A 10948-nucleotide genomic window follows, 5' to 3' on the forward strand; every position below is an offset into this window, starting at 1 on the left:
AAGTTATATATTTAGCAGTTTTCTATTGGTTCCCGTGCTTTTAGTAAAACCACAAACGGTTGTGACCTTATCGCCAGGTGGTGTTTTTCAAAGTCGAGACGTATGGAGGAATGTGTTTGTGTTGGGCCCAGGAAGTTGAGACAAATGGGGGAATGTGTTTGTGTTGGGCCCAGGGCTGAGATATATGGAGGAATGTGTTTGTGTTGGGCCCAGGGCTGAGATATATGGAGGAATGTGTTTGTGTTGGGCCCAGGACTGAGATATATGTTTGATTTCTTACATTCCCCCCTTTCTCAGGTACCTCTGGAGCCAATCTTGGGTCTTATAAGTCTGATTCTGTTTCCGCGTCTACAGGTTGGTATTGGGCTCTGAGGACCATGAGCTGTATGGTGTCAAACCTTTTTCTGACAAACTGCAAAATTCGGTTAATAACACAGGGTCCTACGGTAAACAGAAATAGTAGGCTTAGCAGGGGTCCAAGGAAGGGAGCTAACAGAGAAAACATAGAGGAATTCCACCATTGGTTTGCAGCTGAGGCAAATTGCTGTTTTTTCATTTCTATGCTTAACTTGCGTAACTGTTGGACCCGGTTCTCTACAAGCCCTGATTCATTTATGTAAAAACAACAGTCTTCCTTCAGGAACATACATGTACCACCTTTTTCAGCAGTGAGTAGGTCTAGGGCCCTCCGGTTCTGCAAGGTTACCTGAGCTAGGGATGTGAGCTGTCGCTGAAGGGAGGCAAGGGACTCAGCCGACTCCTCCATAGCAACGGCAAATTGTTGGTACAACTTGTTGCTTTCTATGAGGGTGTGACCTAGGGCTCCCCCTGCCAGTCCGGCCGCAATGAGGGATGTGGTGAGGGAGATTCCCGCAATGAGTGGGAGAAATATGGCTCATGCAGGTCTTGGTCTAGGGGCTGGGTGAATAGCAGTGCTAGTCCAGTTACCAGTGTACCCCAGGAACTCGCCGGCAGTTAGTAGAGTTAACCGGGGAACTAGTGTGACAGGGAGACACAGTAGGTTGGTAACAGAGGGACCAGATAGGGTCTTAGATAATGTTCCATTACACCAAAAGAATATGCCCGGTGGGGCCCTCAGGTTGGTATTAGGGGGCGTTACAGTGATGTTGCAGAGGCTAGAGTTAGTGCCTGAAAAACAGTAGGGAAACTTCTCCTGACTGGGGTTCCGGTACAGTGGCACATTAAGAATAGGGGCATTCGAGAGATTCCGAAGGTTGTTAGTTTGGGTAAAGGATTCCCATGGCAGAGGGACAGCGGTTAGCGGTGGACGCCCTAGGGTGGCACACAGAAAGCAGCCAGACAAGCTGTGAAGTCCTGTAAGGTTAGCAAGTTCTAATCCTTCTTGTAATAATTCTAACCAGGAGAAAGGACGTAAATCTTGTGTTAGTCTGTCTTCCTGTCGTTGGATATCCCCATGGACCAGGGGCCGTACCTGAACTAGGCCACGCCACAGATAGAGGTGACTGCTAGGCCACGTGGAGGAAGAGGAATAGTATACAGCCCCATGTTGAGGCGTGGTCCAGCGGGAGTTCCAAGGGTCCTTAACTATCCAAGTATAGATGCCGCCTCTACCCTGCTGGTAGAAGTTCCACCCGGATTGCTCGTTCCACCCTCTGACTGAGTGCATTTTACAGTAACTGTAGGGGCAGCCTGCGTTTTGGTGCCACCAATAGTGTTTACAATTGTACTTAGTCTGATCAAACTCAAAACATATCATTGGTACCACTGGTTTGGCTATCTGAAAACCAGTAAAATTTAGCAAAATTGGGTCACTGCACCCTGTGGAGGGGCAATCAGCACTGGCCAATAACTTCCCGGGCTTACGAGGTTGCCCAGGGTGGGTTCGGTTTTCATAAAGCCAGAATCTCCAGACAAAGGGGTTAGGAACTGGTTTTGTGTTTGCCCCAGCGGCCACTAGGGCGACTAACGTTAGGGTTAGACTACCTAGCTGCATGTTTGCAGTGAGCTATGCTGCCGGCGCAGGGTGAGTTTTAAGGGGTTGTTCTTAGCTCTGTCCACAGTCCACGTGGTCGGTGCTTCAGTCGCTGCCGTGATTGGTCCGAGAAGGTCGGAGGTCGGGTCCACTGGTTTGACGTGGGTGTAGTGGATCCACGACGCGATGCCTTCTACCTTCAGGGCGGTGGGTGTGGTTAGGAGTACCTGGAGTGGTCCCTTCCACCTGGGTTCTAAGGTCTCTTGTCGGTGTCGCTTAACCAGGACCCAGTCTCCCGGCTGGTACGGATGGGGTGTCGGTGGAGGACCGGTCTCATACAGTTCCTTCAGCTTGGGCCAGATTTCCTGATGAATTTTCTGCAAGGCTTGTAGGGAAAACAAGAGTTCAGAGACATTTTCTGTTTCAGATTTGAGCAGATCATCTTTTAGGCTAGGAACCAGGGGTGGGGGTCTGCCATACATGATTTCATAAGGGGTAAGGCCCAGTCTGTAAGGGGTATTACGGGCCCGGAACAGAGCGTAGGGGAGGAGGACCACCCAATTAGCGCCAGTCTCCATAGTCAATTTAGTTAGGGTCTCTTTTAAGGTCCGATTCATCCTTTCTACCTGTCCTGAACTTTGGGGCCTGTAAGCGCAATGTAGTTTCCAATTTGCCCCAAGGAGGGAAGCCAAATCCTGACTCACCTTAGCAACGAAGGCCGGCCCATTATCTGACCCTATCTGGACGGGGAAGCCATACCTGGGGAGGATGTCTTCCAGAATTTTCTTTGCTACAACCTGAGCGGTTTCTCTTTTGGTTGGGAATGCTTCAGTCCACCCTGAAAAAGTATCTACAAAGACAAGTAAGTACCAATACCCGTATTTTCCTGGCTTTATCTCAGTAAAATCTACTTCCCAGTAGATACCGGGCCTGGTTCCCCTGAGCCTTGTTCCCGTTGTAGCCTGGGGTTGGGGATAGGCATTGCTAAGCTGGCAGACTTTGCAACTTGTCACGATGCTGCTGGCCGTCTCGGCTACATGTCTGATCTTGAGCTTGGAGCGTCTGATCAGGTCTATCATCCGCCAGGCACCCAGGTGGGTGGTTCGGTGGATGTGTTCTAACACTTGCTGTCCTAATTTTTCCGGGAGGATAGTTTGGTCATTAGTATCAGTCCACCACCCATTCTGGATCCGTTTCAGGGGAAGTTTGTCGATCCACTGGAGATCTTTTTCTGAATAATCAGGGAGATATGGCAAGTCCCGGGGACCCGGATCAGGGAGCTGGAGTGCAAGGAGTTGGCTGGGAGCCTTTGCTATACTCCTTGCGGTTTGGTCTGCCAGAGAGTTGCCTTGAGCAATCGGAGTGATTGGTTTCTGATGCCCTGGGCAATGTACAATAGCCAGTTTTTCCGGTCTCCATAGGGCTGCCAACAGGGCTAGGATCTCTTTCTTGTTTTTTACCTCTTTTCCTTCAGCTGTTAGTAACCCTCGCTCCCTGTAAATGGCCCCATGTATATGCGCCGTAGCAAAGGCATATCGGCTGTCTGTGTATACTGTCAGTTTCTTTCCTGCCCCTAAGGTGAGAGCTTGGGTGAGCGCTATCAGTTCGGCCTTCTGGGCCGATGTCCCCGGGGGCAGGGGTTCCGCCCAGATTACCTCAGTCTCTGAAGTCACTGCTGCTCCAGCATACCTCTGGCCTTGGTGTATGAAGCTGCTCCCATCGGTGAACCAAACGAGGTCAGCGTCAGGAAGTGGGCGGTCCTGCAGGTCTTCTCGAATTCCATATACCTGAGCTAGTATCTCGGTGCAATCATGGAGCGGGGCGTTCAGGTCCAGGTTGGGCAACAGTGAGGCAGGGTTTAAGGTTGTTGGGGGCAGGAAAGTTATCCTGAGGGGGTTTAGTAGTAGCCCTTGGTAGTGGGTGAGCCGGGCGTTACTTATCCATCGATCAGGTGGCTGTTTGAGTACACCCTCGATGGCATGTGGGGTAATGACCCATAATTCTTGACCCATGACAAGTTTATCAGCATCTTGTACCATCAGGGCCATGGCTGCAATCATTCGGAGACAAGGGGGCCACCCGGCAGCCACCGGATCTAATTTCTTTGACAGGTAGGCAACTGGCCTCCTCCAGGGGCCTAAGTTCTGAGTTAGCACCACCTTGGTGACACCCTTGCTCTCGTCCACATATAAGTGGAAAGGCTTGGTGACATCAGGTAGTCCCAGGGCGGGCACAGAGAGTAGGGCAGTTTCAATCTGTTGGAAAGCCGACTCGGCTTCTTCTGTCCAATTAAATGACTGCTGTCCCCATGTTGCCTGATACAAGGGTTTGGCCATCTCTGTGAACCCAGGGATCCATAGTCTACAAAATCCCACCGATCCCAGGAATTCCCTTACTTGTCGGGTGGATTGTGGCCTGGGGATCTGCAGAACAGTTTGCTTTCGGGCGTCTGTTAACCAGCGTTGCCCTCCTCTTAGCAGGTACCCCAGATATGTTACTTCTGGTTTACAGATTTGAGCTTTCTTTGCCGAGGCTCGGTAGCCCAGGTCCCCTAGAGCTTGTAAGAGACCCTTGGTCCCTTGGATACAAGCTTCTTGGGTCTTGGCAGCAATCAGAAGGTCATCAACATACTGTAGTAAGGTTATTTCAGGGTGTTTGTGTCAGTACTCACCCAGGTCTTCATGGAGGGCCTCATCGAACAGGGTAGGAGAGTTTTTGAATCCCTGCGGCAGTCTGGTCCATGTCAGTTGGCCACTTATGCCCCTCTCAGGGTCAATCCACTCAAAGGCGAAGAGCTTTTGGCCCTGAGGGGCTAAAGGCAAACTGAAGAAAGCATCTTTCAAATCTAAAACAGTGTACCATTGATGTTCAGGGTTTAGGGTACTCAGGAGGGTGTACGGGTTAGGCACAGTTGGATGTATGTCCATAACCCTCTTATTGACTTCCCTCAAGTCTTGTACAGGTCTGTACTCTCCGCTATTAGGTTTCCGTACCGGCAACAATGGAGTATTCCAGGGCGAGTGGCATGGGCAGAGGACCCCTTGGTCGAGGAGCTGGCGAATATGTGGTGCAATCCCTTTTTTGGCCTCTAGGGGCATCGGGTATTGGCGTACCCGAACGGGGTCTGTCCCAGGCTTGAGTTCAACAAACAAGGCAGGACGGTGTTTTGCTAGTCCTAAGCCCCCCGTTTCCGCCCAAGCTCCTGGATATTGCTGGAGCCAGGTTGCTATGTCCTGGTCAGGGGCCGCTCGCTCCTGGTGGAGCCGGTACTCATCTTCTAGGGTTATGGTCAGAACGGACACGGGCTGATTTTGGGAGTTGGTCACGATGGGCCCCTCAGGGAGGAAATGGATTTGCGCTCCCATTTTAGTTAGCAGGTCTCTCCCTAATAGGGGACAGGGGCTCTCAGGGATGACCAGGAAAGAATGGGTTACATTCCTGGCTCCGAGGTTTACTGTCCTTTGTGTCGTCCAGGGGTATTTCTTAATCCCTGTGGCCCCTTGCACCCACGAGGACTTGGAGGATAATTTTCCATTGGCTTTAACTAGGACCGAGTGCTGTGCTCCCATATCGACCAAGAACTGAACTGGGGACCCCTCCACTTGCAAAGTTACCCTAGGTTCGGGGAGGGGGGTCCGAACCCCGTCTTCCCTAGTCTTCATGTTGAGTGACTAGTACGGGTGTAGACCTAGGGGGTCTCTGTCCTCTGCGTTGTTTCTTTTTGGGGCAGTCTTTTACCCAGTGGCCAGCCTCCTTACAGTAGGCACATTGGTCTTTGCTCAGATTATCATGTCTGGGGGACCGCCTAGGTTGGGTGTTCTCTGGCTGTAGATGCTCTTTCTGTACTACTGCTGCCAGGACCTTGGTCATTTTTTCAGTGGCCTTAAATTGCTTTTCTTCTGGAGTATCTCTATTATTGTAAACTCGCTGGGCTATCTGAAGAAGGTCCTGAATCTGTTTTCCCTCTAAGTCTTCTAATTTCTGGAGTTTCTTCTTAATATCTGGGGCGCGTGATTTACAAAAGACATTACAACAGCTGCCTGACTTCCTGGGGCCTCTGGGTCTATGGGGGTGTACTGTCTAAAAGCTTCCATTAGTCTTTCTAAGTAGGTAGCTGGGCTTTCTGCCTTTCCCTGCAGAACAGAGTATACTTTAGCCAAATTAGTGGGCTTGCAAGCAGCTCCCCGAAGACCCGCCATTAGAGTCTGGCGATAAAGGTGTAGCCGTCCCCTACCTTCTGCTGTGTTGTAATCCCACGCCGGTCTGGTCAGAGGAAAAGTCGCATTTATGAGGTCAGGGTTGGCAGTCGGTTGACTGTCCTCCCCCGGGAGCAACTTTCTAGCTTCTACCTGTATTTTCTCTCGCTCCTCCGTTGTGAACAAGATTCGGAGGAGCTGCTGACAATCATCCCAAGTGGGCTGGTGGGTGAACATGACACTATCTAGTAAAACCATTAAATCTTTGTGGTTGTCTGAAAACTGGGCACTCTGAGTCTTCCAGTTATACAGATCACTGGTGGAGAATGGCCAGTACTGGAGCCTGGGGATTCCCGTGTCATCTGGGGGTCCTATTTCCCGAAGGGGTAGAGCCACTGTGGAGTCAGGCGGCTGGGGGGGCTAGCCCGCAAAGTGCGCCCTTGCGTCCGCCCCGCCGGCCCTTCAGAGTTACTTCCACTTTTGGCGGGCTCGGGTGTGCCGGCTGCCTCCTGCCCGCCTGCTTCTTCCTGTGGCTCAGCCCGGGGGGCTGGGGCCTGGGGCCCGGAGGAGTATGGAGGGGGTTCTGTGGACAGTGAGTCCCCGCTATCAGATAAAACAGGATGGGGGCAGTCGGTTGCTTGGATTTTAGCGGCCAAGCAACCAGTGCCTTACAGGGTTCAGGGGCTAGTAGGAAAGGGGACAGCCAAGGGGGCGGGTTCTCAACTAGGTCCTGCCATATGAGGATATATGGGATTTGTTCCGGGTGGCCAGCACGCCCAGGTAGGAAAACCTTGGACTTTACTCTAGTGATGACAGGAAGGCAGAATGTTCCTTCGGGTGGCCACCCTTCATTAAAGGCGGGCCATTCGGAGTGGCACTGAGTAATTAGCTTTCCCCTCCTGATTTCCGCACCAAGATCATGGCCCCTTGCTCTAACATCCTTGAAATTATTTATAAGGAGAGATAGGGGTGTGCTCTGGGTATTACCCATTCTGTAATAGTTTGTAGTCTCTTTCTGCAAAAGAGTGTGGGTTAGAATTCCTGCAAAGGAAAACTGGAGTATCAATAATATCTAGCCGCATGCGCGCTCCGGAAAGCCCAGGTCAGAATCAGTTCAGATAGAAATCTAAATCAGGCAAGAGCCAGGGGACGTCTCCCACCGGTCTCCGCTGGCCGTCCTATAGTGCATCTGCCAGGACTGTGCCAGCTTCAGTTTCAGACCTTGAGAGTCACAGATACAGGTTCAGAACAGCTACAGGCAGACAAACAGACAGGTTCAGAACAGACATAGACAGACAAACAGAGATGAGCCGGCTCACCTAGCAGCAGATCGATCCTGGTAGATCCGTTGACCAGGGGTCTGGTGGGCTTGGGGAATCCCAGACGAGCCCCCAAATGTTATGCCCAGACCGTTTGTTCCCCAGAGAAGACCACCAGAGTCCGGAGTCAGAGCCAAGCGGCAAGGATCTTTACTGCAAGTTCGAACTTGGTCCCTCCGTTTCCCAACATTCAAGAGGGCCCCGAACGATGCATGAGCTCGCTTTTTATAGCCCGATATAAACAGGATATGTAAGGTTACAGAGGAACAAGGGAATTCTTTTGGTTACAGCATTACAATTGGTTAACATTTTAAGTTATATATTTAGCAGTTTTCTATTGGTTCCCGCGCTTTTAGTAAAACCACAAACGGTTGTGACCTTATCCCCAGGTGGTGCTTTTCAAAGTCGAGACGTATGGAGGAATGTGTTTGTGTTGGGCCCAGGAAGTTGAGACAAATGGGGGAAGTGTTTGTGTTGGGCCCAGGGCTGAAATATATGGAGGAATGTGTTTGTGTTGGGCCCAGGAAGTTGAGACAAATGGGGGAATGTGTTTGTGTTGGGCCCAGGGCTGAGATATATGGAGGAATGTGTTTGTGTTTGATCTCCTTCACATGTTAGGATTACAGAGATGTGTCATGCTGACCTGGCAATGAATCAAGCATGGTATTTTGCCCATCTGTTAGCTTATGTCCGCCTTGTGTGATTTAATAGGGAAGCACCAGAGGAGAAGCAATGGGTGATGTTGGGATTTGGGATATTTGCTTATGTAGCTTACTTCTAGCTCTGCTCATGCCTCATTCTGGATGTTCCACTTCCATCTTACAATGAATTGCTTCTGGACCTGCCTTTATGTATGATTTAACTCAAAATCGGTAGCTCTGGCTACATAGTTACTTGATACTTCATTACCAGGTATATTGCATCTACCCAGGCCCAAACAGATGAAACGTTTTTGCTAAATAACCCTAGAGTTCTACCTTGTGATTCTATTGTTTGCCCTTGCCATTAACTCTACACTGCATGGACTCTTCTAAAAAAAATACCCTGGGACTACCACAGTGCATGCCCAAGTGGCAGGGCTGCTTACATGAAACTACTGATAAGCCATTTCCTTCTTAGGATTCCAGTCAAAATTGGCAACTTTCCTTGCTTTCAGTAAATGGGTTGGAGCAATATTCTCAAGTGTGAAATGTGCTACCTTCGTATATCTCGAAGAGTCCTAACATATAATTTCATTTTTCTGGTGGGAATTTGGAGTGCAATAATTTGTCTCTTACTATGAAGTAGATGTTTTAGAAGACCCTAGACTATTGGACTCCTAAAAACTTCACTGATATGATAGACCATCCTCAGGAGCTCATACGTGTTATCAAAATCTCCAATGTACTCACCACTTTTTGATCATCTGGTTTGGTTAACATGATGTCTTCGATATAGTATACCAATATGTCATTCTGTTAAATAACTAGATAATTCCAGTCCTTTTGAAATGCATTTGGAAGAAGTGCGGGAGCCTAAGAACAAGACTAGAAACATATTCTTGCTTTTCTCATATAAATGTTAATGACTTATGGTACTTTTTTTGAGAGATGTGGAAAAGAGTACATTCACCAGATTGTTGGCAATATACCATGCACGTAAGGTTGTATTTCTATGCTGTAGCAAAGATGTGTGGCATCAAGGCTGCAATTTGGCCTATTATGTGGGTGGGTTTGTATGGACTAATGTCATCCTCCATAATCCAACTTGTCCTTCTACAGGCCTGGTTGGTAAATGAAATAGGTATGTTATAGTAAATGCTGCTTCCACATCCTTCCCACTGGGATGTTACATTGTTTCTTATTTAAAATGTTATTCAGGAATGGAGGACAAGTTTAAGGGACTCCATTTGATTTTGCCTATTAGAATAGTTCTTTCTCCATAGACCAAGGAACCAATGTAAATGTCTGGCCTATCCCCAAAGATGTCCATTTCAGTTATACATTTAGGTACCTTGAAAGTGACCACTGGACGTAGTAAACCCAGTGTGAATTGGACCTCAGTTTAGACTCCTTTTTATTACCTGTCTTCCATTCTTTTACATTCTAACAAGGTGTCTATGATAATGTCTTATATTCCCAGGTATTAACTGTCAACACAGACCCTAGGTCTGACGGTGTCAAAATATCTAGGTATCATCTTTCTCAAGTGCATGGGTATCTCAGTAAAAGTCTATATGACTCTTTGGAGAAGGGCAGAATTGTTTTGTATACACATACATATTTGCCATATTTATGCAGGGTCCTTTCTCATGAATCATTGGCCCCCTCACCACTTAATGGATCCTAAGTCTGAGAACTGGCTCAGGTATGGAAACTGGGTAAGTTATCATGACTTTATTGGAGCAGGTGCCTTCAGCCTCCTGATGATCAATCATGACTGATTCTGGTAATAGAGATGGATCAATAACGTTTTTAACTGCCCATCTAATGTGCTCCTGGGAATGCAGTGCTCCATTAAACATCTCTATAGTTCTCTACAAGTGGGGCACTTCTGACTTCCACTCTGACCTACTACCTAATACAATAATTACACCTACCTTGCTTCTGATTGTTAAGCAGCACCAAGTAGCTTCTAGTTTTTGAAATGCAATCATTGCCATTGTTACAAGGAACCTAAGTCTATAGCCACATAATCTGCTTCACCATTGAACTTAAAAATCCTGTTCTTCATTTTGTCAGATCATTCCTTATTGCTTTGGTAAATGCAGCACCTTCAGGGCCCTACATCAACAAAGTTACTTAGTGAGATTTTTGACCATTATATAGTATATTTATTCTATTATTCGCAATTCCTTGAGGAATCCATTTGTAACCACTTTCCTGGCATTTGTATCTCAAGTCATTGATTTTCCTGAATGTGCAACAAGCAATATGGTCCCAGGGTCTTTTTTAGGATGTTAAATGCTCCGGTTAGTGCTACTATATAATATACTCTTTCAGATCAATTTCTACTTTTTCATCGTTATTCAGCATCCTCAGGATCCAGTCCCACATATACTCTACTGGCTCCTGCTGGTGCACGCAGGCTAGGTCCTGAAGATCCTTCAGCATATAGTGCCTTTCCTCCCTTAGGAGGCTCTGTACTTCTAGGTACTTCTTAGACTTCCTTAGAAGGCTCTGTTCTCACTGGCCTGGTGGTATGTGACTTGACCCTAGTTACTAGTCCATTGGTTGAAAGAGGAAGTGAGAGAAAATCTTAATGAAAGGAAGAGGATGTACATACTTCCAAGGCAGGCACTTCTGTATTAATTTTAAGCAAGTGAGAGATGGTCTAGCCTTTATAGAGAGAAATGAACTACTTTTCCAACCCCCTAGACTCTGGGGATTAATGACTTTCAAGGGTATTATTGCAGATATCCCCATTCTGAAGATCCCACTCATTCCCAATCTAGGTCCTAACCTTATCATAATAGACATGCCATGGGTGAGAATTAAATA

At 48.0% G+C, this 10948-nt stretch overlaps 1 protein-coding gene across 2 annotated transcripts; it reads right to left on the reverse strand.

Moving 5' to 3' along the window:
* Nucleotides 1–239: 239 nt before the first annotated feature.
* LOC108535581 (ERV-BabFcenv provirus ancestral Env polyprotein-like) lies at nucleotides 240–6279 on the reverse strand. Of its 2 annotated transcripts, none has more exons than XM_017881665.1 (2): nucleotides 6189–6279; nucleotides 240–2339 (listed from the first exon to the last, which is right to left on the reverse strand). In XM_017881665.1, exon 2 carries the CDS (start codon nucleotides 1973–1975, stop codon nucleotides 896–898), a length of 1080 nt encoding a protein of 359 aa, XP_017737154.1. In that variant the 5' UTR covers nucleotides 1976–2339; nucleotides 6189–6279; the 3' UTR covers nucleotides 240–895. The 2 variants fall into 2 exon arrangements, with proteins under 2 accessions (XP_017737154.1, XP_017737153.1); XM_017881664.1 differs by lacking the exon at nucleotides 6189–6279 and adding an exon at nucleotides 2831–4036.
* Between the last annotated feature and the right edge of the window lie 4669 nt (nucleotides 6280–10948).

Source organism: Rhinopithecus bieti, unplaced genomic scaffold (assembly GCF_001698545.2).
Source record: "Rhinopithecus bieti isolate Rb0 unplaced genomic scaffold, ASM169854v2 scaffold_12640, whole genome shotgun sequence".
NCBI lineage: Eukaryota > Metazoa > Chordata > Mammalia > Primates > Cercopithecidae > Rhinopithecus > Rhinopithecus bieti.